This window comes from Aulostomus chinensis, chromosome 5 (assembly GCF_037954235.1).
Source record: "Aulostomus chinensis isolate RoL2024-O1b breed Wild chromosome 5, RoL_Achi_v1.0, whole genome shotgun sequence".
In the NCBI taxonomy this organism is placed as follows: domain Eukaryota; kingdom Metazoa; phylum Chordata; class Actinopteri; order Syngnathiformes; family Aulostomidae; genus Aulostomus; species Aulostomus chinensis.
The window spans coordinates 26111226-26138215 of NC_141324.1; the positions used below are offsets into that span (position 1 = coordinate 26111226).

The 26990-nt window shown below is 41.8% G+C and overlaps 2 protein-coding genes across 2 annotated transcripts; both read right to left on the reverse strand.

Moving 5' to 3' along the window:
* Nucleotides 1–11723: 11723 nt before the first annotated feature.
* LOC147261931 (alpha-amylase-like) lies at nucleotides 11724–16252 on the reverse strand. Its single transcript, XM_086204244.1, has 9 exons — nucleotides 16030–16252; nucleotides 15712–15858; nucleotides 15327–15524; nucleotides 14977–15207; nucleotides 14200–14333; nucleotides 13546–13768; nucleotides 13323–13444; nucleotides 12826–12951; nucleotides 11724–11955 (listed from the first exon to the last, which is right to left on the reverse strand). Exons 1-9 carry the CDS (start codon nucleotides 16195–16197, stop codon nucleotides 11766–11768), a joined length of 1539 nt encoding a protein of 512 aa, XP_086060370.1. The 5' UTR covers nucleotides 16198–16252; the 3' UTR covers nucleotides 11724–11765.
* A 2509-nt stretch (nucleotides 16253–18761) lies between these two features.
* On the reverse strand, nucleotides 18762–22947 carry LOC147261932 (alpha-amylase). The gene is made up of 9 exons (XM_086205045.1): nucleotides 22777–22947; nucleotides 22421–22567; nucleotides 21830–22027; nucleotides 21432–21662; nucleotides 20693–20826; nucleotides 19912–20134; nucleotides 19692–19813; nucleotides 19145–19270; nucleotides 18762–18979 (listed from the first exon to the last, which is right to left on the reverse strand). The coding sequence occupies exons 1-9, from the start codon at nucleotides 22942–22944 to the stop codon at nucleotides 18790–18792; spliced, it is 1539 nt and encodes a 512-aa protein (XP_086061171.1). The 5' UTR covers nucleotides 22945–22947; the 3' UTR covers nucleotides 18762–18789.
* Nucleotides 22948–26990: the final 4043 nt, after the last annotated feature.

Here is a 26990-nt window from a genome sequence, read left to right on the forward strand (position 1 = left end):
GATTAAACTTGTGTCTAAACTGTTGTACCACCTCTTGTACTGTAGCTCCCCACAGTACATCAAATCAGATCATTACCACCCGTCCACTCTTAACCATCACATCATCGTAATACCACACAGTTGCTACAAAGGCAGCTAGCTGGGAGCACAAATTGCTCAGAGCGGGCCATGTGGCAGACAAATGCTCATCTAGCTGCGACAGAGAATGATAAGATAGGGTGAGTCACAGACGACGACGCGAGTTAAAATTCACTCTGGGACTAATCCAATCTGTACGGCAACCCACAGAGAGCCAAATGACCATCAAACACGTTCTAAAACTGTTAATACCACATTAGCTTTCTGTGTTGCTCATTGTCAACAGAGTGAAGGGCCATCAGCGTCGCAAATCAGGCGGGTTTTTGCAGACAATACAGTTGCTGATGTCAGTGCTGCATTTTAGGGTACTCCTCGTTTTTTTTCTATTGCACTTTACTCAGGTTTTTATACCTCTCCAGGCTCTAGTGAGCAATCTTCACAGCTCGCTGGAGTGCAGGTGAGCCACAGAGACTCACATCTCATTAAAACCTGCATAACCCCCTTCCTGTCTCTGTATCTCCTCTCCCACCCAACCCTGCTGTAACCATATGGACCCCATACTGACTCTCATTATACAGCATGAAGTGAATTCATTCCCAGGAAGACAAGGAAAGGCCCAGAAGTGTTTGTGTGTTCGGGGTGGTGTATATTATAATCAGATCCAAATCCGGGGGTGGAAAAAGCCTGTTCTGCTGACTCATTTGATCATGCATGATAAGCAGATGATACTTCTTATTATAGACGTGAGATGACCATATACAGCGGCTGTTATCAGGTTATTTAACACATTTAATGGATCTATTACTGTGTTCTTCCAATGGGCTGCAAATTCCAATAACAATTAGAGATGGTATGGAAACTGCTGAATTGTGTATGATGGTGTTCCGTCGTACAAATTAGTAAACAGAAGAGACAAAAAAAAAAAACATTAGCCAGTCATATGCCGTTGCAATTAATGTGCTACATTTTTACATTACATTTATTATCATTATGTATCACCATGCAGTGAATTTAGTGATTTTGTTCATAATTTGTATCAATTTCTGTTTCTGGAAAAGGAATTTCATAAATCTGTACATGTTGTGAAGTAGATCTAAAACAATATTACAAGGAAAACAATTTATATTTAAATAGGAAGGAAGATAATGTGATGAGGATTGACCATATGGCTTTTTGAAAAGCCAACATTGCGCATACATTTAGCCCCCCCCCCTCCCCCTCCCCTCTGTTAATGCATTACATACTGTGAACTTGCATGTCCTACATGGCAGCGGTGTACCAAAGCACTCTCAAGCCTTAGTCATTAACCTCCTCCAGCTGCTGACATGACAAAATGAACAACTGCATAATCAGATGACAAGTGATGGAAAGAAATTAAGCAAGAGGAATGGGGAGGGTGGTGGAGAAGATATCCTGCTTCCTTTAGAAAACAGCAGGCAGCTGATCAGGAAATTGGGGTGTCAGCTAGCTGTCAGGGTGCATTGACCTAACAGGGCTGGTTTGCAGGGCAGCTGTCGCTGACATGTCAATCTTGGTCGTAGCCAATCAATCTCTGGCAGAGAGGGAAGCAGTGAGGGAAGACTGGCTGGTGTGAATAAGCTTATCCTACATGATTTAAATGATATTCATTACAAAAAAAAACACACACACACACACACACATACAGTAATTTTTAAACCAAAAAGGAGAGCAACTTGATTTCAGTCACCAACAAATAGGGCATTAAACAGGCTCTTGTTTTGTTTGTTTTTTTAACCTGGACCGTATTCTCTTCTTCTTTTTTTTGTTGTTTTTTTTGGAAGCAACCATTTTTCAACCCGTTCCAGTCTTGAACATGAGCAGAGCTGCCTTCACTGTGATATAATTCAAAGGGGCAACAGGCCTCCATCAAATCAAGACCAAAAATGAGCATTTATCCCACAACATCTCAGAAATGTTGTTGCGGTTGGTGTCCAACTCTTACTCAGGTAGAAGTCTTGTTCTGAGCTGAGTTGACTCAAGCGTGACTGAGCAATGGAGAGGGACGACGATGAGAAGTTTGTGTTGGAATGTAGAAATCATAAATTTAGTGTTACATAAAAGTTTAAGAAATCAATGTTGCTCATGTGCACATTTCCAAATCGCGGCAACAAAGCATCACGTGACACTTTATGCAAAAGACTACCGAATTTTGATCCAGACACGCTGAGGTTGTGGCTATAAAAGGATGCTAACATTCTGCCAGTCCTCGAGTCTGCAGTGACCATGCAGACAATGATGGCTCTACCATTCAAAGGAGAGAACAAATCCTAAACACCTTTTCCTAGTTCAAAATGTTGCTCCAAGAGATGAGAGCGCTGCTGCAGGCATTCATTAGTCCTTTCCATTATCTTGTTGGACAATTCTAAGAACAATCTGTGACTTTCAATGAGGAAATAAAAGCACCTTTAGTGGGCCAAATTTGATGGTAGCCAGTTGTCCCATCGGAATACATTGTGTTGTGCTGTGGTGATGCAGGCAGCTCTGCCCTCACTCCATACTGGAACAAATTCACTTTTCATCACTCACTCAGACAAAGAAAAGAAAGTTAGGAAAAAATCGGTTGAAAAAAATGAAGTTCCTCATTAAATCTCAAATAAAAAGTAGAAACTTTTCTCAGTCAGACACCAAATCTTTTTCCTGAAGGTCAAGAGTGCTTGGGAATTTTTATGTGGGTGCAGCAGAAGAGAACTCTTTCTGAGTGACCATGAAGCTGCGTATTCTATCGCTTCCTGTTACTGCTCTCCACTGCCTGGACACAAGAGCTCTCAGGGGCACAGCTCCCCAGGGAGAAGAGACAAGGGGGGGGGGGGGGCTGTATATTGCATAAATAAAATAACACTTGTGTTTCACCTTGGAGATGCAGGATACCTGTTGTTTTTTTCTACAGTATATGCAGAACTGATTCCAGTAAAGCTCATGAATATCCCTGGGAAATGCAGCATCTTCCCCTGGGTCTCCATGACTTCAGTCCATGGTGTGGTCATTGTTTTGAAGGCAGGACTGTGAGTGACGAGTTATCAACAACGTGCAAGAAACTACATGGGATTTACTGCATTTTCCACAGCTGGAAGGGACATGTACTAATTCAATTTTCTTGGCAGGCTTAATACATACAACTGATATTCTTACAGTAAACAGGAGTCATTACAAACATGGGATGGAACGTAAATGTGGGATGTAACTGGCAAAGTGTGTGGGCTGATTTTTACTTGCCAAGGAGGTTATGCTCTCACCCGTATCTGTTGTGCTGTGTGTTTATTTGTATGTCAGCAGGATTACGCAAAAACTACTGGACCGATGTAAATACAATTTTGTGGAAAGATACATTATGGCCCAAGGACAAACTCATTAAATGTTGATGCAGATCCAATTCAAAGTGTGGATCCAGAATTTGTCTTTTTTCTAATGTTCATCAACATGGGATGCATGCCTGTTATTCATTTCTATCTCAGGCGATATTATGCGGATTTTCATAGAAGAAAAAACAGAGGCACTCTAAATGTTCTTGGATTAAATTCAAGACATATATGATGTTTGTACTTGTGGATATCAACAGAAGAGTGTGCTAGTGGCCTGTTCACACTCCAGAGGTGCCCTTTAGTTTTCAAGGAAAAACTTTTGCTTGAGAAATATTTTTGTTTCCTTGCCATGGGCTTGATAAGAAGATACCAGCAGTGTAGGCTTGGGTCACAGGACCATTCAGAGTCTCAACCAAAGCCTGGCCAACCGTTAGCAAACATCTGGCATTTGGCAGCAATGTGAACAGGTTTATTCAACATTCAGTCCTGCAGTTACAATAGAAGCAGTTACTTATCGATGTATAGTGAGTATAGCTCACCTCTGGCACCGTGCTATGACGCATGCTCCCTAATATCATTTGGTCAGCGGTGATTTTGACAAACAGACTGGAGCAGAGCATTTCAAATAGTAACCATAGAAACACATCACTGCTAGCCATGCTGCTTTCTAGTGGCTTTACCGCGGTATGTGCCATGGAAAACTGTCAAATCCCTTCTTGTTGAACAGTTATGGCATGATCTTCTCACATAGAATGGGCATATATGTAAATAATAATTCCCAAGATCTTCCCCCAAACTATTCCTTTATGGAAGATGGATTTAGCCAGAAGCCAGATACATGTATTCACAACTAAAACCGCAAGAGCAGAAATGTTGGTATGCATTTTTTTTTCCATCAGATTAAACTGTGCATTCCTCTAATCCTATATTATGAATCACACTCACACAAGCCTGATTCCTACAAAGGCATGTTTTCATGAAATACAAGCAGCAAAGAGAAAAATGATAAAGAAGAGGCACCATTTCATCAAAATCTGTCACTGAGACTTTCGTCCGTGAACCGAGGTGAAGAAAATGTTGTCATCAGTTCATCACCTCTGCAATATTTGAACTTCTCATCCACTCCTCGACAGATTGTCAGCAAACCCATGCCGTGCCTAGTTTCCTCCAAGTATTTCCAAGTGTTCTTTGATAAATCTCTCAGTGTGGATTATCAAGAAACCCTGTTTTTCTTCTCTGTTCCCAGGATCACCAGCTCCAGTGTTTCTCTGTCTACCCACGCCGCCTCATAAAGCCCGCTTGCCCCAGCTCAGCCCATGAGCTGCTCATCTGCAGCACCAAAACCTGTTGAAATAGACTGGTACCTCTGTTGAGTAATTGCCAGGGTCGGAATTCTGATCCAATCAAATACCAAAATGTGTTTCATTGCTTACGCTCAGTTTTGGAATCATAAGCAGAGCACAAAAAAAAAAAAAAATTAAATGTAAAAAAGGTAAGAGATGTTTTCAGCCATGTAAACACGAAGGACCCTGGCAGTTGGAAGAATGGAACCAGTCAGACTTACACAAGAAAAACAAGACCATTAAGCTCATGCTGCAGCTATTCATATCCCCCACTATTAGCAGCAAACAACAAAAGCTTGAATTAAATACACACTCAATAATTTACAATGTTGTGGAAGATGCTGTGAATAACTAAAAAAAAAAAAAAAGACAATAAAAAAAGCCCATCCTTCCCAGAGGAACAAGCTGTAAATACAAGGTGGAAAACATACTGCCGTCTTGTTTATGCGACTGATGCCGTCTAGCGGCTGCAGCAAATATGATCATACGAAAGTGAGAAGTCATGGGATGTCAATAACAGGGGAAAGAAATCCCTGAATGGAGGTGGAGGGATGATGGCTGACTGAAGCAGAGGAGACCCATGTTTCATTTCAACTCATATTTATTTAGTGGATGCAGATTCATAGAATGATTGCCCAGCAGTTTAACAAAGCATGCACCGATGCAGGATGGTTAGCTGCTGCTAATCCCCATCCTCCACACATACACGTCTGATCTGCTTTTCAAAATCCCCTCAGTTTGAATTTGAAATGACGATTTTGTTGTGTTGTTGTCTATTCCATGTTTTCTTTTACAAGAAAGGAAGTCTGACCAAAAGAGATATTCCAGTCCTTTGTTGTTCCCGGCAGTAGTATCCCTTCAATGGTCATCGTCCACTTCACATAGAGCCAAAGGAGTCATGCCGACATTTTTGGATAAGATTGATTTGTGATAATGCAGTGATCAAGGCTAAAGAGGACAAGAGAAAGGTGTCTTTGACTGTTGCTGTGTTCTAATGGGGTATTTGGATACCACGCAGTCACTGATGTGGGCTGGATATCAGGGGGAGCAAGCTGTTGCTTTTGTGTCGCCAGTGGTGAGTGTTGTCTTCCCACACTGGTCAACCAAAACCTAAACCATGATCTTTTCCCAACCCTAACTGAGTGTTTTTGTGTCGAAACCTAACCACATTGTGCTAAATACCAGTTTATGAGCGACAAAAGGGATTACGCATGAGAACAGGAATATGGTATAATCGTCTCACTTTTATAATTCAGTCTATTTGTATGCAAATATTGGCTGAGGCTGATGGGAATGTGTGGTGTTTTGAAGGGTTTGTCTAAATAGAATTTAGATGTTACGAAGGCTCTTTTAAAGTTTTTGAATATTCAGGCGATCAGCAACGTAAAGGCACAAGATCATACGTACGGTCTGAGAGTGATCAGCTCAAAACTACGAGAAATTTCAGTTATCATCACAAACCCGGTGTTTTAGCTGATCCAGCCAAACATCATGTTTAGCCAGAACTGATTCAACATGATTAATGGAACTATTTTTTCATAATTAAAATCATTTTTCTTTTTTTTAATCAAACAAAAAAAAAATAATCTAAATACATCCTCAAGATTTAACCACCATGCATTCTTCTTGGGATCATTAAGTTTTTTTTGTTGTTGTTGTTGTTTATGCAAGTTAACTATTTAACACTGTTGTACAAAATATCAGAATTGATCCCAAAACAAAAAGATTCATCCTCTCCAAATGACTTGATGATCTATTTTTTTTCCAAATTAAGCTGGGGATATGGTGGCAGTGCTCTGGGCTGGCTAGGTCACAAAACAGATTTTGACATACTCTGTCTAAACCAAGCCATACAAGTTTAATGTTATGTGTTGCCCGGGGCTGCCATGTATAATTAAGGTTTCTGTGGGCCCCCCACCTCAAAGCCTGACGGACAGATAGGGAATTAGGTGGGGAAAGTGTTTGAGAATCACTCACACAGATGAAAATATAGAGACATGTATTCCTAATGAGGTATAAATGGACATTTAATTTCAGCCGTAATTCGTAAACAAACAGTGGTAAACTATTTATAATCTCTGTCTCCCACCTACATAAAGTCCTGAGGAAGTTGAGCAGGAGAAGTCCCAAGCCCATTAGAGGACGGAAAGTATGTCAGTTGTAGTAATGACCTTGATGATTCTGCCACTCGGCAAAATCTAGTAATGATGGTGCCATTCCAGCACATCAATTATGAGAGGCGTTTGTTGAGGTAATGTGCTGCACGCAAAGCAATGGGCGGGGGTGGACGGGACCTGCTGCACTATTCATGTCACCATCTGCTCCCTTTCAGAAAGCCTTGCTCCACAGGCTTGTGGGCACAGGAACCAGGGTGTGGGCTGCGTCCCCAGCCCAATTCCTCAAGCATTGCTTGGAGCCACTGCACAAACATGTGATTCAGACCAGCCAGCCGCTGCTGCCCTCACTGTTTTGGTTTCAGCAATACCCCTACGTGCAATACAAACATCCAGGCAGCGCACCTGTGCAATTGGAATCCGCTGAAATGGGGAGAGGGAGCAAACACGAGCAGCGAGGGACCACCACAGCAATAACAGGGATCAATAGAAAAAGAGCACGAGGGAGACGGCTGAAAGGGGTCATCACATACAACACCAATGTTGGATGGCAGCACATGAAATATAAATGCTTCTGAAATAGACAGGATTTCTTTTTGGAAAACCAAAAATGTATGCGTTGTATTTCTAATGTTGTAAGTCACCTCTGTTAGCCACCAAGCTGTTGACCAACTGGCACTTTGTCTTCACAACTGGATCTTCGGTTTCCACGTCCCTGAGTGTGTTTACAAAGTAAATCCATGCTCTGATTAAACTTAATAGAGACAGTGAATATCTACAAGGGCTGGGGTGATGTAATGTAATGGAGGCATCTGATCAGTATGTAAATTGAGCAGCTCACTTTGCTCATTATATCAAATGAGCTGCAACTGAGTTTGTCTCAATTATATTAAAGTTGCACAGAGCTCCATTTTCACGTTTAGCTTCATGTCTGTGTATAAGATGCAGGGCTAATTATGATTTTTTTTTTCTTTTTCTGAATTTACATTTAGGATTCCTGGGGTCCACACACACCCACACACACACACACACACACACACACACACACACACACACACACACACACACACACACAACATAGACCAAATAGTGGTCACTCTGTGGGGTGTCACTAAAAAAAAAATGACTTAGCCATGCAAAGATATCATTAAAGAATAAAGCAGAGGAATCCACGAGGACACAAAAGGCCAAGCTTCATGTTGCTCTGTGTGCTGCTGTATAATCTGTTGGCGGGGGGTATGAATAAGCTCGCCGCAAGGACAGCAAAGGTGTTGCAAAAGGGTAACGTTACAGAGACTGACGTTCACTTAAAGGAAGGTAGTCACACGTTGGCAGCCATGATGCAAGAATGGCTTACAGAGTCAGCAACGCTTCCAGCAGAGACCAGTGATGTCATGTGTTAACCTGGTCCCATGCTACTTCTACTTTATTTGACTTTTCAAGCAAACAAAACAAAAAAATGAGCCACTTAGAAAGATTTAGTCCATTCATCTTGCTGATGTTTTACAATCTATCAAAATAGAGGATTGTACTGAAGAGCTCACATGAAAATTAAAAGCTGCAACAGACAGATGCAGGAGAAGAGGAAAACTTTAGAAATATGTATTTTGTACTTGGTTTGTGTTTGCAGTATCCTGTATTTGGTCAAAGCAGCACAGAAAGACAATTACCAGCATGACAAAGAGCAGCTAGTATTTCACGAGTTCCCATCAGTGCACTAAGTTTAACTAGATTTCTCTTTTCAAGGGACAAAGATGTCAAAAAAGTTCAGAAGTTCAAAACCAAAGTTATTTTACAAAAAGTTCCAAAAAATCATCCTTTACATTCAGAAATCTATCTCGGGTGTATCTCAGAGGCGTTTGCCTTTCTAAGCACACCTCATTTGTCCTGTGTTTTCAGTCTATTATCATAAATCAATAACAACGCCGCACTATAGCTAATGGCTTCATCTGTGACGCCTCTTTCTCCATGGTTTTTGAAATATGCTATTGCACATTTAATATTGTATTTTTTTTATTCACTGACAATGAAAAATATATTTTTCTATCTAAATATGAATGTATTTGTATATATATATATTTATATATATGTGTGTGTGTGTGTGTGTGTGTACACATGCAGTGCTGTTATTTGAATACCTACTTTTACCCCTTTTTCTACACATCTACTAAATCCCTCCTTCTGTGGCTATTGAACATTTCCCATTTCTTCTGTTCCTCCAGTTCAGTTCAGCACATAAAAAGAAACATGACCAAAAGAATATAACATAAGCTACGATATCATGAGATCCAGAATAGACAATCAGCCAGGCATATAAAATCGAATGTCTGCTCTTTCGTCACTCATCAAGACATTTTTTTTTTTAATTCTCTCTTAAAATTCAAATGTTGTTCATATACTGCAGTATGTTGCCATACAAATACTCTTACACAGGAACATGGAGTGAGTAATAGCTACTGGCTGATAAAGCTGGATGCTTGACATCATGTACCCCTGACCAGAAAAAAAAAATAAAAAAATGTTGAGAGCGTGGAATCAATACTGAATTCTTCATCAGAATCATTAGTTGTGTGTTTATCCTACAGATGGTTACAACAGCCCGCTTCCATCTCTGAATACCGAAGGCAGGGTGTGTTTCAGCTGGGAGAAAGCAGCCTTGTGCAGTTTTGTGTGTATTAAGTTTGTATGAGCAATAAGGGTCATACATCATTTACCTCCTTTATACTGTCATTGACACTAAATAATTCACGTTCAATTCTTAGAATTAAACATCAATCACAAATTCTTTTCACATCTTGAATAAGTCTTCACTGAATTTCAAGTAGATATGAAATAAATTCACAGAGAGCAAAATGTCTCAGGGACCTTTTTTAATCCTGCTTTAAAGAGGTCTGTACTTCTTGTTTCAATACTGCCCCCATGTGGTGGGACGAGGGACCTGCCACAGGTACATCTCGATGATTCGACTCTGAATTTACTGGATATATATTTTCACCATAAAAAAAACCCCAAACTCACATTTTTTGTTTTTATCAGTTCACAACATGAATCTCACCTGATTGACTTGACCTGATTTTGTGTGTGTGTGTGTGTGTGTGTGTGTGTGTGTGTGTGTGTGTGTGTGAGAGAGAGAGAGAGAGAGAGAGAGAGAGAGAGAGAGAGAGAGAGAGAGAGAGAGAGAGATCTGCATAGAGCCTCATTCGCCTCATCTTTAAGTCGTCGATGCCTGTCATTCTCCTTGGATGATGTGACAGGCAGGTCTGGTGCACCGTATGAAATATGAAACAGGATGGGGACACAGTTGACAGCCATGCCACAAAGCATCAGTGAGGATGACAGGACCAAAGACCCCGGTCTGCAACACTGACATCTCTGCAGCTAATCGGAAGGTACAGGCCCTCACAGCTGCCGGACCAAAAGATGGAGAGAGGGTCAATAATTTAACAGTTGCAATATGTTGAGGCAAATCCAACATTAAGATCTCCTTCTATCCTCCCCCTGCACTCTGTCACTCTGACTTACTCAGTTCATTTTGGGAACAAAGATTCATCACCTGTCGAATAAAGAACAGCGAGGCTTAAGACGCTTTCAGACGCTTTTCATTATTTGACCATTTTCCAGTCATAATCTGCATGATTCAATTTCCCCGCTCGTGGTCCAACGCTTGTGTGTATTATGAGGCCATACATTACAAACCACGCCATCTCAGTGAGACCTCTTTTAACATCATCCCTTCCTTCCTTCCTTCCTTCCTTCCTTCCTTCCTGTCCTTTTGTTTCCATGGAAGGTTGAGGTTTTTTTCCCAGGTGTTCTCCAACACACGGGTCATGTTGCCATGACAACTGAGATGAGCAAAATGTTCTGGCAGGCATCACCTTTGCTGTCTCACCTCTGGTGGCTGGCACTCTAGTGTAGCCAGGAAAGAGGAGCTGCCGACAGGAACTCAGCAGGTGGTCTGGGAAGGGGGTGAGGGTGACAAGACTGAACGGAGGTAAAGAGTGAGAGGAAGCAAGAGAAGAAGGGAAGAAGGGGAGTCGACTGATCGGACCTCTGCCTGCAAAGAACCCCCCCCCCCCCCCCCCCCAATGGAGAAGATACACAACGCAGGAAGGAAATCCACACAAGGCTGATTCAGGACACTCACTGACCATTCCATTCTCTTTAGTTGACCATTATAAACCCCTTTCCCACATAGCAGTCGCTACATATATTAAAATCAAAGGGTTTTAATGGATCAGTAGTTCATTTAAAATCACCTTTCTAGACCTTCAGCTTAAAATATCTGGACTCTAGAACTTGTGACCTCACTCACTCGAGGTTAGCGAAAAACTGTACCTTATCCTGGTGTTGAGATAAACTTGGACCTCAGAGCACTGTTATCCAGTGGGTGGAAAAGAAGGGATTTACTTTGCATTTAACACAATCATATATGAGAATAACCACAGTCAGTTCAAACATTCAACATATGGCATTGATACACTGACATGATTTTTTTTTTTTAAAACACACACACACACACACACATTGAAAAATCTTTTAGGTTTTAGTGATCTTTTTCTTTGTAGTTGTCTGTTCTTCCCAGTCACTGCAGCAGCAGCCTGTGAGGGAGTTTCAATCATGGGTGGATATACACTCTGTACTTGACAACTTGAAGGCCAACATATGTGAATCAGCCGTAAATCATAAAGCTGCCCATCTGCAGAACAATCTGGTTCCACCAAACACCAAGAACTAAAAAAAAAAAAAAAACACAAGATGCATTTGTTTGGCCTTCATCTGTTCAGAAGTGATCCTACACCAATAAAAGTCTAGATTCCATTTGAACTCTAAAGACACTTTTAAAACTTGTCCAAAAAAAAAGAAGAGAAACGGGTCGAAAATTGATTTATTTAAAGTGGTAAACTATGCGTTTACAGCTTGGACTCAGCATGAATAGCAATGAAGGGGTCCTCCTCAGAGTTGCTGATCTTGAAGTAGGCGTGGCCTTCACACTGAACATGGATCTGCTTCCCAGTGCACTTGTTTCCTTCCTTTTGGCCAGAGATGACGTCACAGTAGGTGCCGGCGGGCAGTCCAGTTTGGAGTGTCACATCCAGGTCCCTAAAGGTGACGGCAATGACACAAACATGTTTTTAAAACAATCCTGCTGTCTTTCATTTCCAACACACATTATTCCCTAGAAGGTTTTGTGCATGGCTACTATTATAACTAATTCTTACAAGGATATATCACAAACCATCTTTGCAGGAAGTGAAACATTGTGTTTTTTCAAATGACTCAGTATCCTTAAGATTAAGATTGTACATATTTCAAGAGTTGCATTAAAATGTCAAGCACATTTTAAGCACTTTTAGAAATGCAGCACAAGGTGGTTTTGAGCATAGGTGCAATTAGTGAATAATTATTCCATACTCAAAACATACATTCAAACATATAAGGAAATAAATAATGATATCTGTAGCAAAAGAGGACATGTGAATTGCACCCGATTCCATCAAGTGGTTTGAGGAAAATAAACCAGGCTACGTAGTGTGTATTTCTGTCAGAAGATGGCGGTATAGGCAACGTTACAATAGCTGTAAAATGCAGCATAGAAGGAGATGACCTGCAAACACATCAGGCAGAAACACCTGGTCAGTCTCATGCATTAAAGATTCGCTGCTTCAGAGTTTTGGGTTGCTGTTTTTTGCAAATTTGAGGTATTTTTTTGTGCATTCTGCTGTTTCCATGAAAGGCAAAATTCACAAAACATCTAAATGTGCATCAAAACCCCTTTACAAACATGGCTAACATGTCACGAAAGCCACTGGTATATTATTGAACATATTCAACGGTGACTGGCAGCTTGTGTTGACTGTTGAGTTGGAATGGGCTAAGCTGCTGACAGGCATCCGCCCTGAGCCTCATGAATGCATTTCACGAGTGGATTATTTGTCAGCTTCAGTTAGAGCACACGTAGATGTTCTTTACCAGTCATCGTTGTTGAAGACGATGAAACCACGATCTCCACGTCCAAAGGCAACCTGGTTGTTCTGGTTGTCCCACCAGTTGGAGTGAGGCTGTCCGTTGACCACGTTACGGAAGATGACCATGTTCCTAAAGTGAGAGGTGACAAGGACGTATTTCTGTGTGGACCGCATTCGGAAGAAATTACTTGGCAGCAACTTTAATTTGACAGCATAGCACTTTACTGCTCTTCCATACATAAATCAAAAGGCATGGCGAGCAGCAGCGGGAAAGACCCCCGCTGGTTTAGAATGGAAGTGAATAGAAAAGTGAAAACTGAGTTCTTATGGGGTTGTGTTTGTTTTTGTATAAATTTCTTTGTGTTAGACTCATAAAACCAGCACATTAGATTTAATTACTGCAGTAAAAGTTATTTTTATCAGCATAACATGAGACCTGAAGACATGAATGTTGGCCTCTAACGGCAGTCAAGAGTTCTTTGTTTGCTTCTGAACACTCACGTGATCTGGCGCCACCTGTGCTCACAGACCCATCTATCTCCACAAGTCTGGTCCTGGTTGATTTGAACAGGCTTGGTGGATCCATCATCATGGCTGGGAGGCCCAGTCCAGTCGTTCTGATCCTGAGGATTCATCATAGTTGTACAACGTGAATAAGGATGAGTGCATGGACTCATTTCAATTTACTTCTTTGTTAAAAAGAATACATCAGAAGACAATAGACCTTTCCATCCACAATGTAACGATCCCAGCGGAAGCTAGACATCACCCTAGCTAAGCCATACGGGTGAGCCAGCATGTATCCGACAGCCATCTTGTAGAGCCTGGAGTCCCAGAACGTAAGGATGGACGCACCGCCAGCACCATGGCCTCTCTGGTTGTCATGGTTGTCAACGAAGACAACAGCATTGCCATCGTGCATGAAACCCCATCCTTCTCCCCAGTTACTGTAATTGAGAATACATTTATTTGTGAGGGGTAGAAGTACATCATTCATTCATTTGTTGTCCCTACCTGTTTATCCAAGCTGGAGCCAATCCCAGCTGACACTGGGCGAGAGGCTGTGTCCACCCGGGACCAGTCAATCACAGGTCTGACATATAGAGCCAGACAACCATCACACTCACCGACTACATGCTTTATTTAGAGTCTGTAAGTGGAAGTTGTTGTTGTTTTTCCCCAGGAATTCAGAATCTTAACGATTTACCATTATTTATTAATCATTTTGTGAGACAACATGTCTGAAGAAACATTTTGAGAACGTCTTCTGCAGTCAGCTTGTGCCGAAGGTCTTTTTCAGATATAAATGTGTGTGTGTGTGTGTGTGTGTGTGTGTGTGTGTGTGTGTGTGTGTGTGTGTGTGCGTATCTACACATACTTGGTGTAAGACAGCTTCTCACTGTTCCATTTTCTGAAGAGAGCTCCCAGTTTGGCACCATATTTGAACTCAGTCACTCGTCCCAGAGAGATATATTCTCTGACTCCTATGTTCTCATTTCCCAGGTCAATAACCTACAGAGAGAAAACACACAAACCAGTCACATTTCAATCACACCATTTAAAGCGGCAGTGGTTATTGTGAACTGATGAATCCGATAAAACAAATGTGAATTTTATTTTTATTCATCAAAAACATCCTGGATGTTAACATCTGCTCCAGTCTGTGTGTGTGTATGTGCTCCGCTCCCACGGCTCTGCCAGCTGCTGCCTCTCCCTACCAGTCTTATAATTTGGTCATTAACTCAAGCGGGGGGAAACACATGAGCAGTGAGTTCTCATCCACTTATATGCTTGTATTCAGATTACATCAGGGCTCGCCTGATCATGTCTTTAAGGGAACTTAGATTTACCCTTCATTTTCTCACTGAATTTGACCCTCACTTCCCCTGTGACCATGTCCAGGTATCCTTGAGCAAGATACTGAACCCCTAATTGCTCCAGATGGCCCTGCGTCAGACTAGCAACCTGTCCAGGGTGAACCCCGCCTCTTTCCCAAATGTCAGCTGGGATATGCTCCACCCCCACCCCACCCCCGCAACCCTTAATGGATAAGTGGTATAAAAAATGTATGGAGGTTCTAACTGCAAGTTTTTCTGGTAGTTCAAGGTAGGTTGTCATTTAGTTCATAAATGTAAATGTTTAGTTAAAGAAATACCTCTTGGTAAATGAAGGGTTTTGATCCATCAGGGAACCACGTGGTGTTGAGGTTATGCAGACCACCATAGACAGCTTGCAGGTCACCGGGCCACATGTGCTTGCAGGCGTCCACTCTGAATCCAGCCACACCCATATCAATCAGCTTGTTCATGAAGTCTGCCACCTTGCCTCTGACGTAGTCTTTCTCCAGAGCAAGGTCCAGCAAACTCACCAGACGGCAGTCGCGCACCTGGAGCAGTAGGTTACCATACATTCATGACATCATCTATGTTTCCTAACTCGTGCGTGTATAGGAAATTAATTCAGAGTTGTAATAAATGGAAAGATTTCTTCAGTGCCGTACAGTACCTGAATGGGATCACCATAGTTCTCAATATTGCCACTTTCGGTCGGGCATTTGCCATCATTGAAGTCCCAGTGGCTGAAGGGAACACTGGGGAATAGTTTCTTGTTGGCGCTGAACCAGCTTCCAGATGAAGTGTGGTCTCCCTCTCCACCAGCGGCTGAACACATGTGGTTGATGACTGCGTCCACATAGACGTTCACCTGTTGTATGTATAAACATAGATTGTTATATGCAACATGATTAATCAGCACTAGCTTTTCCTATCACATTGGGAGGTCTAATAGTTGAAAGTTTAATGTTATTTAAATGCTTTGCATTTACAAGTTGTGGTTAGATGTTGCACTAAGTTCAAATGCATTTTTGAAGCACTGTTGTAATACGGTTTACCCCGACATTGTTGCATCTGGTGATCATGTCTCTCAGCTCGCTCTCGTTGCCAGATCTGGAGTTCAGGCTGTAGCCAATAGGCTGGTATCTCTGCCACCAGGGCCTCCAAGGGGTGTCCACCAGAACGTGCTCATTTGGGGGGGAGATCTGCATACAGAAATATAGCATTTAAAAGCGTTAGTGTGTACAGATTGTAAGTGTAATTGAAGGAAAAGGTAAAAAGTGATTAAAATCAGTTCATAAAGCAACAATTTTTATTGTTTGTAGAGGGAATTGGAATGTAGTCCATCCGATGTGCCTGTTTAAAGCCATACATACCTGAACTCCACCAAAGCCCTTAGGACCCAAGAAGCGCTCACATTCCTCGGCGATGTCAGCCCAGCGCCACTCAAACAGGTGGACGATGGTGGTCCTGTTGGGCTTGGTGTGAGGGTCATGCTGGGCCACGCCCAGCCCGAACAGAGCCAACATCATGAACAACTTCATGCTTTCACCTGGATGAGCGGGAAAACCACACTCACGCTGCTGCTCACCATCAGTATTTGTACCATCCTCTCACACCCAGTGACCAATGAGAAATTAGCAAATGGAATCACAGAGGCACAACCCTCTCATCACTGGACAGGTGATTGAAAAATACATGTCTAAAATTGATACAGTGTATGTCTGGGAATTAATCTAAAAAAATATACCTCAAAGCAATGCTGTTTGACAATTAAGATATTTAAGGATCAGTTCAGTTGTTATTAGGTCAGAGTAAATTCAGATGTTAGAAATTAAATGAAAGATTTTGTTTCTGCCAAACAAGTTTTCACTTTGTGGGTGGATATCTCTTTGAAATTACAGAGTTGCAAAACCGAAAGTATTTCGCAACATCAAAACAAGTTTGGTGCCGTTAAAGATAAGCAGAGCCAAGTTCAGGGGTTCAGTAGAGACATGTCTAGGTTGACTTTTTTGATGAGGGGTCCAACAGACACACATGAGATATCTGGTTTCTCATCTTTTGCTTAAAACTAGCAGAGGGACAAAGAGGTTGGAAGAAGGGAAACATAAGTATGATGTGTTGAAAAGACTGGGATTATAAATAAAAAATTTTTTTAAAAAAAAACAAACCACAAAACTCTTTCTGTTGATCACAAACCTCATGTTTTCCTTACAAGCTGGGCAGAGAAGAAATGGAAGAGCCGCTAGTTTAGAGTGAAGAATGGGTTTCATTTTGCAGCAATATTGATACATAGATGTGTATTTTGTATAGCAAATTGTAAAGCTCTGTGTCTGTGTGTGTGTTCTCATTTAACTGAATTAGTGGGGTCTGTAATCAAGGGATCTACTAAACTCGCAGGGTCTGATGTGGTTTGTGGGGCCAAAATACTGGACCCCACATTGTTTGAGGGTGAAGACTTGGTTTAAGGACATGCACAGGCCAGGCTCCTGGTGCCTGGGCATGTCCTCTCTGGTTGAGCTGCCCCTCCGAAGGATATTTCCTCTTTCTCTCTCCCTCTTTCTCTCTCTCTCTCCATGGGTGAGGCTTGTCTAAAAACTCAAACTTAGTATCAGTTCCCCCTCCAGTCTCTTAAATGCAGTGACAGATACTGAATGGCGAGCAGCAACAGACTGCTAGGTTCACCTAAGCTTTTACTGCTTCGACAGCTCAAGATAAAGAAATCATCTGGCTCCACCCCTGATAAATACAAGAGGACCCCAGTAACTTCGTCACCACGTCATCCAAAGTTAAATTTTTTATTTTTCTAATTCTGTTACTTTAAATTGCTAAATCCTCTTGAATATGTCTTAATTTTTGTTCGCATATTACAAAACAAGGCTATTAAAGTAAAACTCAGGTTTCACTCTATTCATAAATCTGTTCAAATCAATAGTTGACGACAAAGACTCTAAAACATGTCAATATCAAACATATTAGTACAACTCAGATAGTTCATCTTTTATGAGAGCTACACTTTACATGTGCACCACTGAAGAATGTATTTTACAATTGGAACATTTGAATCCATCTTTTTGAATTGTAGGGCCAAAGAAAATCCTGGAAGTCAGGGTGTACCTTGACTCATACATGTAAATATTCTGTGCTGGGTGACTAAGTTCCACGGAAGTCATTGAAGTCCTGGGAAAGAGAATGAACGACCTGCTGTCACAAGCTCTTTTGAAACATTGTCTAAGATGCCACAAGCTTTAGCAATAAATCAGATTACAAAAATCAGAAGCAGATTTCCGAAATACTGTTGGCACCGCCCTATCTGATCTACAACAGCAACAGTGACACCTGTGACAGAGCAAAGGAGAGGCGGGGAATTGGCTGCACCTGGGAGAGTGTGTGTGTGTGTGTGTGTGTGTGTGTGTGTGTGTGTGTGTGTGTGTGTGTGTGTGTGTGCATGTGAGAAAGACAACAGCCTGTTTTCCATGTACATTTAAATCCGATTCAATTCTCACCTACATGTAGGTCACACAAAAGATTCTACTGGCATGAAAAATCCTTGAATTGCTTCCAACTCCAGGACCACCTTTGCAAAACCAAGTTTGATTGTTGTCTTGCACCTTTTTGTGCCTTTGACATTTGACTGGTTTGCTCGTTCCCTGGAGCCCCACCTGCAGAATGCTATGCTGAGCACTTTAAATTCTCTAAACTGCCCATCAAGTAATAATCTTCCTCTTCCCTTATAACCGCTTCTCTTATCTCCTTTCTGGTCTCATATGGAAGTGGCTGATATTTAGCGCCACTCTTTTTTCCAACTCCCCAGTATACACTCTAATATCTTCAATTTGAGACTGAATTCCACATGCACTCTCACAATGGGGCAATTTCCACTGGGTTAAGAGATACTGATAAAGATAATGTGACATTTGTTGTGATCTATTTGATAACTTTTGTCTGGCACCTAATATGGAATATCCAGACCTCAAATTCTGAGGGGGTACTGAGTAAAACTGGGATCGTTTCAACAATAAATTTCCTTTTAAAATCAATTATTTTCATTATGTCAGGCCAAAAAAACAACAACCTTAAAATCAAGTTGATAATTCAAGGTGGAAATTGGATTTATTTATAGTTAAAGTATGTGTTTACAGCTTGGAGTCAGCATGAATAGCAACGAAGGGGTCCTCATCTCTGTTGCTGATCCTGAAGTGGGCACGGCCATCTCCACCAACATTGATCTGCTTCCCAGTGCATCTGCTTCCTTCCTTTTGGCCAGAGATGACGTCACAGTAGGTGCCGGCGGGCATGCCAGTGTTCAGTGTCACATCCAGGTCCCTAAAGGTGATGGCAACATGCTTATTATCTAAAAGCCTTCAAAATGACACATGCAGGCAGGATTTTCTCCATCCTGCTCTCCTTATTTTCACAATCCTGCTCTCTTACATTCTGCCATTACCTTTTAAAATATACCTGCTATCAGTTAGAGCTGATGGTTCTTACCAGTCATCGTTGTTGAAGACGATGAAACCACGATTTCCACGTCCAAAGGCAACCTGGTTGCTCTGGTTGTCCCACCAGTTGGAGTGAGGCTGTCCATTGACCACGTTACGGAAGATGACCATGTTCCTTAATCGAGGCGTGACAAAAAACTGTGTTCAAATGTTTTGTCGTGTACAGTTAAACTTGAGGAAAAATTCAACAGAGATTATATGTACTGCATTTTGCAGCAGCATGTACACTCATGTGGGGCCCATCTGGGATCCCCTACAGGCACCCTGCCAGCTTTAGCCTCAGTTCCCATAGAGTTCCAACATGGGTTAGCCCTGGTGGGTAGATGATGGGACGCTGATGGGCTCAAACTGAATCCATATGTGAAGAATGTAGGCAGCCTGTGACTGATTCAGTGCCCATGTTCTTTGTGCCCATTCAGAGCTTGAGCTGATGTTAAAAGGCCGTACCCAGCTGAATGTGGGGGCCACCTAGCTGCTGTATGCACATGTAGCTTATAGTGGGGTCAAGAGTTCTTTGTTTGCTCCCGATAACTCACTTGATCTGGCGCCACCTGTGCTCACAGACCCATCCATCGCCACAAGTCTGGTCCGGGTTGATAGGAACAGACTTGGTGGAGCCGTCACCATGACTCGGAGGCCCCATCCAGTCATTCTGATCCTGAGAGTTAATCACAGCGGTACATTGTGAATGAATGAACAGATTTCAGTGTTTCTGTTTGTTTGATTTAGCAGAGAATACATCAAGAGCGACTATACCTTTCCATTCACAATGTGACGGTTCCAGCGGAAGCTAGACATCACCCGAGCGACGCCGTACGGGTGGGCCAGCATGTATCCGACAGCCATCTTGTAGAGCCTGGAGTCCCAGAATGTAACGATGGATGCACCGCCAGCACCATGGCCTCTCTGGTTGTCATGGTTGTCAACAAAGATGAGAGCATTGCCGTTGGGCATGAAACCCCATCCTTCTCCCCAGTTCCTGTATCCAGTATCCAGTATCACTGATTCATTTATTCACTCATTATTCATCATCTGCACCACTTATCCTTTCATAGGGTGAGAGGCCACGTTCACCCTGAACAGCTCACCAGTCAATCACAGCTCGGTCACATAGAGATAGACAGACTACTACACGGGTTATGTAAAGTTTGTAGGAGGAAGCAGGGCACCTTAAATAACCCTTGCAGGCACAGAACGCAGAAACTTCTTGCTGTGAAGCGACAGTTCGAAAAACTGGACCTCCACTATGAATCTCAGAGGTTCTCATATTTCTTTTGGATGAATTAAATTAGAAAAAGAAAGTATTTGGGCAGCACGTCATGTTTGTGCTGGTAGAACAGCAGCTGATTTTCAAGAGGTCATTTACTTTTCTTTAATTAAATACATTTCTTACTTATGTCAAGGGGGTCATGTTTTCGGTCGTGTTGGTCTGTTTTTTTTCCCAGCAGGATAATGAAAAAAATCTACCTCCACCAAGGCAAACTTGAGTCCGTCCGGTTTCTTATATGCAATGTGGGCACCACAAACACGCACGTACTTGGTGAAAGACAGTTTCTCGCCGTTCCATTTTCTGAAGACAGTTCCCAGTTTTGCACCATATTTGAACTCAGTCACTCGTCCCAGATGGAAGTATTCTCTAGATGTGATGGGCTCACCTCCCAGGTCAATAACCTATAGAGAGAAATGGTACATAAATAACAACATCAGTACGGAAAGAAAAATAAGAATTCAGCAGTATCAAGAACAAGGGTTTTTTCATTTGCTATATTACAGATTCTTTGTACAGCCTATATTCAGTTCTGCGCCCTCAGCTTCAATTTCCATAACCACTGTATTAATGTCACAGGTGCTTAAAGCGTTTTGTCTCCCTAATCCTGGATATTAACATGTGCTCCTGGGCGTCTGTGTTAGTCATCTAGATTTTTGTTGTTTCCCACAGCCAGGCTGCTTATCAGAAAGATAATCTGCTGATTCACTCATGAATGCAAAATAAGCAGTTAGTTCTCATCCAATGACACGCACGAACTCAGATTACGGATGGATCTCACCTAGATTTTTGGATGTAAATTAGATTTACGGGCTGCACTGTATTTGCTTTGGGCAAGTTTTTTGGGCGGTGCAAGTTATTTCATCCTTTACTTTGGTTTGACTCTGTGCTCGAAGAGAACACCCAAAGACACAGCAAGTACTTTCTGTTGGATGGGATTGGATTATATTTTCCATTCCTCAGTCTTTCAAGTAAGTTTTTTTTTTGGGGGGGGGGCAATCTAAAATACCTCTTGGTAGATGAAGGGTCTTGAGCCACCAGGGAACCACTTGGTGTTGAGGTTATGCAGACGACCATAGACAGCTTGCAGGTCACCGGGCCACATGTGCTTGCAGGCGTCCACTCTGAATCCAGCCACACCCATGTCAATCAGCTTGTTCATGAAGTCTGCCACCTTGCCTCTGACGTAGTCTTTCTCCAGAGCAAGGTCCAGCAGTCCAACCAGACGGCAGTCGCGCACCTGGAGCAGTAAATGACCTGGGATTTACTGTAGTCATCCATGTTTTACAGCTCATCTGAATGTTTCCTTTATTCACATGACATCATGAGCTTCTGACTAAAATGTCTCTTTACAATGGCTTGGACAGGTTTTTTTGGCAAAAGTGAAATAAAGTCACTCTTCGGTACCTGATTGGCATCACCATAGTTCTCAATATTGCCACTGCCAGTCCTGCATTTGTGGTCATTGAAGTCCCAGTGGGTAAAGGGGATACTGGGGAATTCTTTCTTGTTAGCGCTGAACCAGCCTCCACATGAGGAGTGGGTTCCCTCTCCCCCGCCAGCTCCGCACATGTGGTTGATGACTGCATCCACATAGATGTTCACCTGCGGATGCATAAAGCTTTTTATATGCAACAAGAATAATCAACACCTCCCCTCTCTCTTTTTGTACCTTTCATGTATTTTCTTGTGACAATGAGTAGGTTGTGAGTTGATGTTAGCATATCAAAGCATGTTGGTGGTTTCAGAACTGAAGCATATTGCTTTTCACACAAAAGGGGAAAAAAATGTGCAAGATGTCAGAGAAAATTATAATGTAAATTTGTTCTCCTTGCTCTAAACATATTTTGCGCCATGTTTTTGTGGTATTAACGTATCAAAGTGGTGCGTAAAGCCTTGAGTGCTACGTCTTCATTCTTTGATTATAAAACGCACACCTAAAAGTCAAACAAAGTCCTCCGAAAATGTCAAAGTGTGTGTTATTGTAATATCATTCACCCCAACATTGTTGCATCTGGTGATCATGTCTCTCAGCTCGTTCTCGTTGCCAGATCTGGAGCAAAGGTTGTAGCCGGTTGGCTGGTATCTCTGCCACCAGGGCCTCCACGGATTGTTCAGCACAATATGCTCGTTTGGAGGGGAGATCTGTGAACAGATGGAGAAGAAGAGAAAGTATCTTATTGTCAATGTGCAAATTACAATAAAAATTCATCTACTGCTTAACCCGTCCTCGGGGAGTCCTCACCCTGATTTGAACATTGTACCACCTGCAGCAGGGATATAACTTGTCTTGGCATAGACTTTAGAGTGTGGGAGTAGAATCATGTTCTGCACCTGTTTGCTGTCATACATACCTGAACTCCACCGAAGCCATTAGGACCCAAGAAGCGCTCACACTCCGCAGCGATGTCAGCCCAGCGCCACTCAAACAGGTGGACGATGGCGGTCCTGCCATGTTTGGTGTGAGGGTTATGCTGGGCCACGCCAAGGCCGAAAAGAGCCAACAGAATGACCAACTTCATGCTTTCACTTGGACAAGCGAGAAAACACACTCACTCTGACGCTCACCATCAGTATTTGTACACAATCTCTAACACTCCTGGACCAATGAGAAATGAGCAAATATCACCGTGGAGGTTTAACAGCTGCAATGTTCTCATGGTTCCCACCATTTTAAAAATAGTAGAAGAAAAAATAGCTTCAAAACTGACACTTGGTAAACAGAAGTATGCAGTGTGCAGTGTGTTTGCTCAAAAATAAAACAAATGACACGAAGATTCTGGAATTATACGCAAAATATACATTTTTTGCAATGCTGATGACAACTTGTTGCAATGATTTTCTGCTTTCTTTGCAGTTTAAACAAATTCTATAGATCACACCAGCTCAACATATCGTCATCCTCTGAAAATGACTGCCCAAGTCATTTTCTGACAATTTTTTCCTCCCTTAAATCAACTCCTTATGATGTTTTGTCTCCAGTTTGTTGTTTTTCCAAAAAAATCTTGAAAAAATTACTCAGGCGATTATTTTAAGAAGGCGACGATCTGTTCCTTATTTACTATTGTAAACTTCTAGTTAACAATAGCAAATTGTAGTAAGTTGTTTTATCCTGCTGCCATACCAATGCTATTATAAATGGCATTACTGTATCAATAGCCAGTTATTGATAGATGCCCTGCACACGTATTAGGAGTGTGATAACACTCTCACTAAATATTAACATGTGTGTTTGACATTGTTCAGAAAGCAACAATATCGACCACATTCAAATCCTTGAAATTCCTCTTAAATTAATTTTCATGTCACGTGTTGCTCACAGGATGTCCCGTCCTTCTCATCTGTTCTCACAGTGCAAGGGAGCTTTCAAAGCAACACAACTTATTTGTCCATTGTGTAATTTGGATCAGCTTCCAAAATATTTGGGACGTCACAAATCCTGCTCACAGGCCTCTAGAAGTCAGATTTTCAACGAATTAATGAAACAATAGATTTTAAAGTTGTAAAACCCAGGAGTGTGAACAGGCCTTCCACTGCAGCCTTCTGTGATTCTCAAAAAGGCAACTGTGAGAACAAGAAGAACACGTTTTTGACTGAAGGGAGATTTTAAACTCTTGTCCTCAGAACCTGTTAGTTCTGTATTATTTATCCACCCAGTTCAACGACCACATGTTGTTGCGATAAAAAGGCGTGTGTGTGTGTGTGTGTGTGTGTGTGTGTGTGTGTGTGCGTGCGTGTGTGTTTGTGTGAGTTCTTCCTTAACTAAACTTGTAGGGTCTGTTGTTCTTTGTGGGGCCAGAATTTTGGCCCCACACAATTGTTGTTGTTTTTTTTTGGGGGGGGGGGGCTGTGTTTTGCTTTAGGGTCAGGGTTTGACATTTAGTTGTGCTGGTCAAGATTTAGGGATATAAACGAATGTCAGTGATGCCTCCATGTGAAGATAGTAACACAATTATGTGGTTTTCAGGGACACAAACCGGCCTCGAGACCAGTGACGTGGGAATTGCATGTTCTATATACAGTTTGGGACAAAAGCTCTGTCTGTGTCGAGTCAGTGGTTAGCGTTCGGGTAAGGCGAGCATTTCTTCGTGTCTCAAAAAAATAAATAAATACATAAATGAATGTAGGCCGATGTACGTAAGTGCAGCCAGAAAAAAAATTCCATCACTTTCAAGTTTTGGTTGTATCCTTTGTCAGATTTGTGGGCGTTTAAAGTGGATAACAAACCTAAACCTATACTTTGAATAAATTTGGCCCCTAAGCTCATCCCAGGAGGTTTTGTTGTGATTTTTGAATTCACTTGTGTAAACATACTCAACATGCCAAATATTGTAGGTAGTAAATTGAATTTTACTGTCTTGTTCAGTCTATTACACTTTACTGATGTAACCTGAGACAAAAACACACTGAGGTGCAGCCCCTGCGGACCTTGTATAACTTTTCAGGGTTTTTACATGCTTTGTAACAAGGCAAAGCAACACAGAGAAGCTAAATCCAATTGAAAAGGTTCCCTTCTCTGGCTTCGACAAAACACAGGCATTTTCCATGACAGGCTTCAACCTGACCTTTCACTTATTTGTGTGGGAAAAGTTCACCCTGCCAGTGGGTCAGAAAGAATTAGGAAATGATACAGGTGCGTACATATAGTTTAAGCTACACTATAAACTATTGAATGTGCAATCTTTACAGGAAATGTAGGGGTAACACACTCATCTCACATAATCCCACATTTTTCTTCTTTATGCAGTAGCAGCAATTCCCAACTTTCTGCACAGTCCACATTTGACCTCTTCATCAGAGAGTTCATTCCTTTTCTCACCAACTAATTCACAGTCCACTACCCCGGTCCATGCAGGTAGCCATAAACTGCATTTATGCAACACCGGACAAATGTACACAGCAAGTATTGAGTGTTGAGTGCTGAATTATGCAAAAGGAGTGAGATCAATTGCAAGTGAACTCTTCTGTGTTAAAGGCTTAGTTGTGTTGCGCAAACATTGTAAATTGTTAGTGTCTTAGAATCCTGAAAAGATTTGCTGTCGCCTCAGATTTATCATCGTTAGAGACTTTGTTTCATTTCTTTTTCTCGCTGTCATACAAATCAAAGTCTGTTTACGCGCAACATGACAAACTCCACAGAAATATAGTCAAACCATCTCAGTACGCCGTACATTCTGCCCTCTTCACGGAAGCAAACTGAGCACATCATTTCTGCAAAAAAGCGTTTTTCAGCCAGTTTGGTAGGTCTTATGTACGGTTGAGCTACTTACTAACATCTTGTATGACATTTTTGATTGACAGCTGCACTGAGTGAAGCGCCTGCAGATTTCTACATAGGAATAAGAAAATTTCTTCAAGTCATTTCACAGAAACTCATTGCAGGCGCAGCTCCCACCAAGCATGACGTGGTCCTTGTGTAATTTTTCAGTCATTTTATCTGTTTTGCAACAAGGAAAACCAACTCAGATAAGCGGTGAAAGGGTAGGAGGTCAAATATGTTACATAAAAACAACTAAACCAGCCTTGAAAGTATTTTCCCATCACAGGTTTCAAATTGACCTTTAATAAGAGAGAGGAACTCCACCAGTGAGACAGAAAGACTTACCCCTGAGATGTTCTCCTTGCATAGAGAAATAACCTTCAGTAAACCTTTTAATATGCGATATAAACAGTGCAAATTCAACACTGAACTAGGTAGGACAACAAAAGCAGAAATGGAAAGCGGATTTATTCGGCACTGACGACTTAGGAAGACACTTACGTAAATTTCAATTATTGCTTTTACTGTACTACAATGGGCAAAGGAAGCATGGCATTGTAAAGTGTTCTTCATTTATGTGAAATTTGTTATTAAAAGTGTCAGTTAGCTTCCTGATTTCATTCTTACTTACAAAACATCAAAAATGTATTGTAATCAGTGAGGTTACTCGGAGACTACTTAGCTGGTTTTCACTAAACTTGGTAAAGGAATCCATCATGGGCCAAAGACAAGACGGATCGGTTTTGAAGCGGATCTATGTGACAATGCAAACGTAAATAAATGAAAACCTATATATCGTGGCTGAGGTCTTAACGTTCTCGGGTTATTTTTAGTTGCTGATGCATTCGATTTTGACTTTGCCTTGTTGCTTCATAAAAGCAGTGGCATATTGAGAAGGTCCAATGTCCACAACTAAGGTAATTCACAGGTCAGTCTCTGTATGTTCCACTCATAGTGACTGAGTACAGTGCCCCAGGTTTTTTTGCTGAAAGTGGGTGGGAAAAAAATGGAGTTTAGAAAAAGAAAAAAAAAACCTGCATTGCAGAACCAATCCCAAGTTTTTTGGGTGGCCCTTGAAACTGTAGAGGCGACTTGCAGAGGTTGTGTACCTGTAAACACCGTCCTACCAGCAACACGGGCATTGTACGTCCCTGCTGCAGTCAAGAAAACTCCCTCAGTTTGTTGCTGTCTCTCACAGTTGCAGCAAAACAAACTAAACCAACACCATTTTTCATGAGATCGTGATTCATATGTTAATGCCTTTTACAAAGGGATTTGCTGAGTCTCTGTTTTATTTCATGGAGGAGG

What these genes read in the sequence shown, in the direction of transcription:
- LOC147261931 (XM_086204244.1), bottom strand. Translation starts at nt 16,197, where the DNA reads ATGAAGTTGTTCATGATGTTGGCTCTGTTCGGGCTGGGCGTGGCCCAG. An exon ending in AACCCTTCATTTACCAAGAG is followed by an intron (nt 14,334 to 14,976) that starts GTATTTCTTTAA and finishes TTCTCTCTGTAG; the next exon opens with GTTATTGACCTGGGAAATGA. An exon ending in GTTACATTGTGGATGGAAAG is followed by an intron (nt 13,445 to 13,545) that starts GTCTATTGTCTT and finishes ATGAATCCTCAG; the next exon opens with GATCAGAACGACTGGACTGG.
- LOC147261932 (XM_086205045.1), bottom strand. Translation starts at nt 22,944, where the DNA reads ATGAAGTTGGTCATTCTGTTGGCTCTTTTCGGCCTTGGCGTGGCCCAG. An exon ending in ATGGCTTCGGTGGAGTTCAG is followed by an intron (nt 22,568 to 22,776) that starts GTATGTATGACA and finishes ATCTGTTCACAG; the next exon opens with ATCTCCCCTCCAAACGAGCA. An exon ending in GTCTTCAACAACGATGACTG is followed by an intron (nt 18,980 to 19,144) that starts GTAAGAACCATC and finishes CATCACCTTTAG; the next exon opens with GGACCTGGATGTGACACTGA.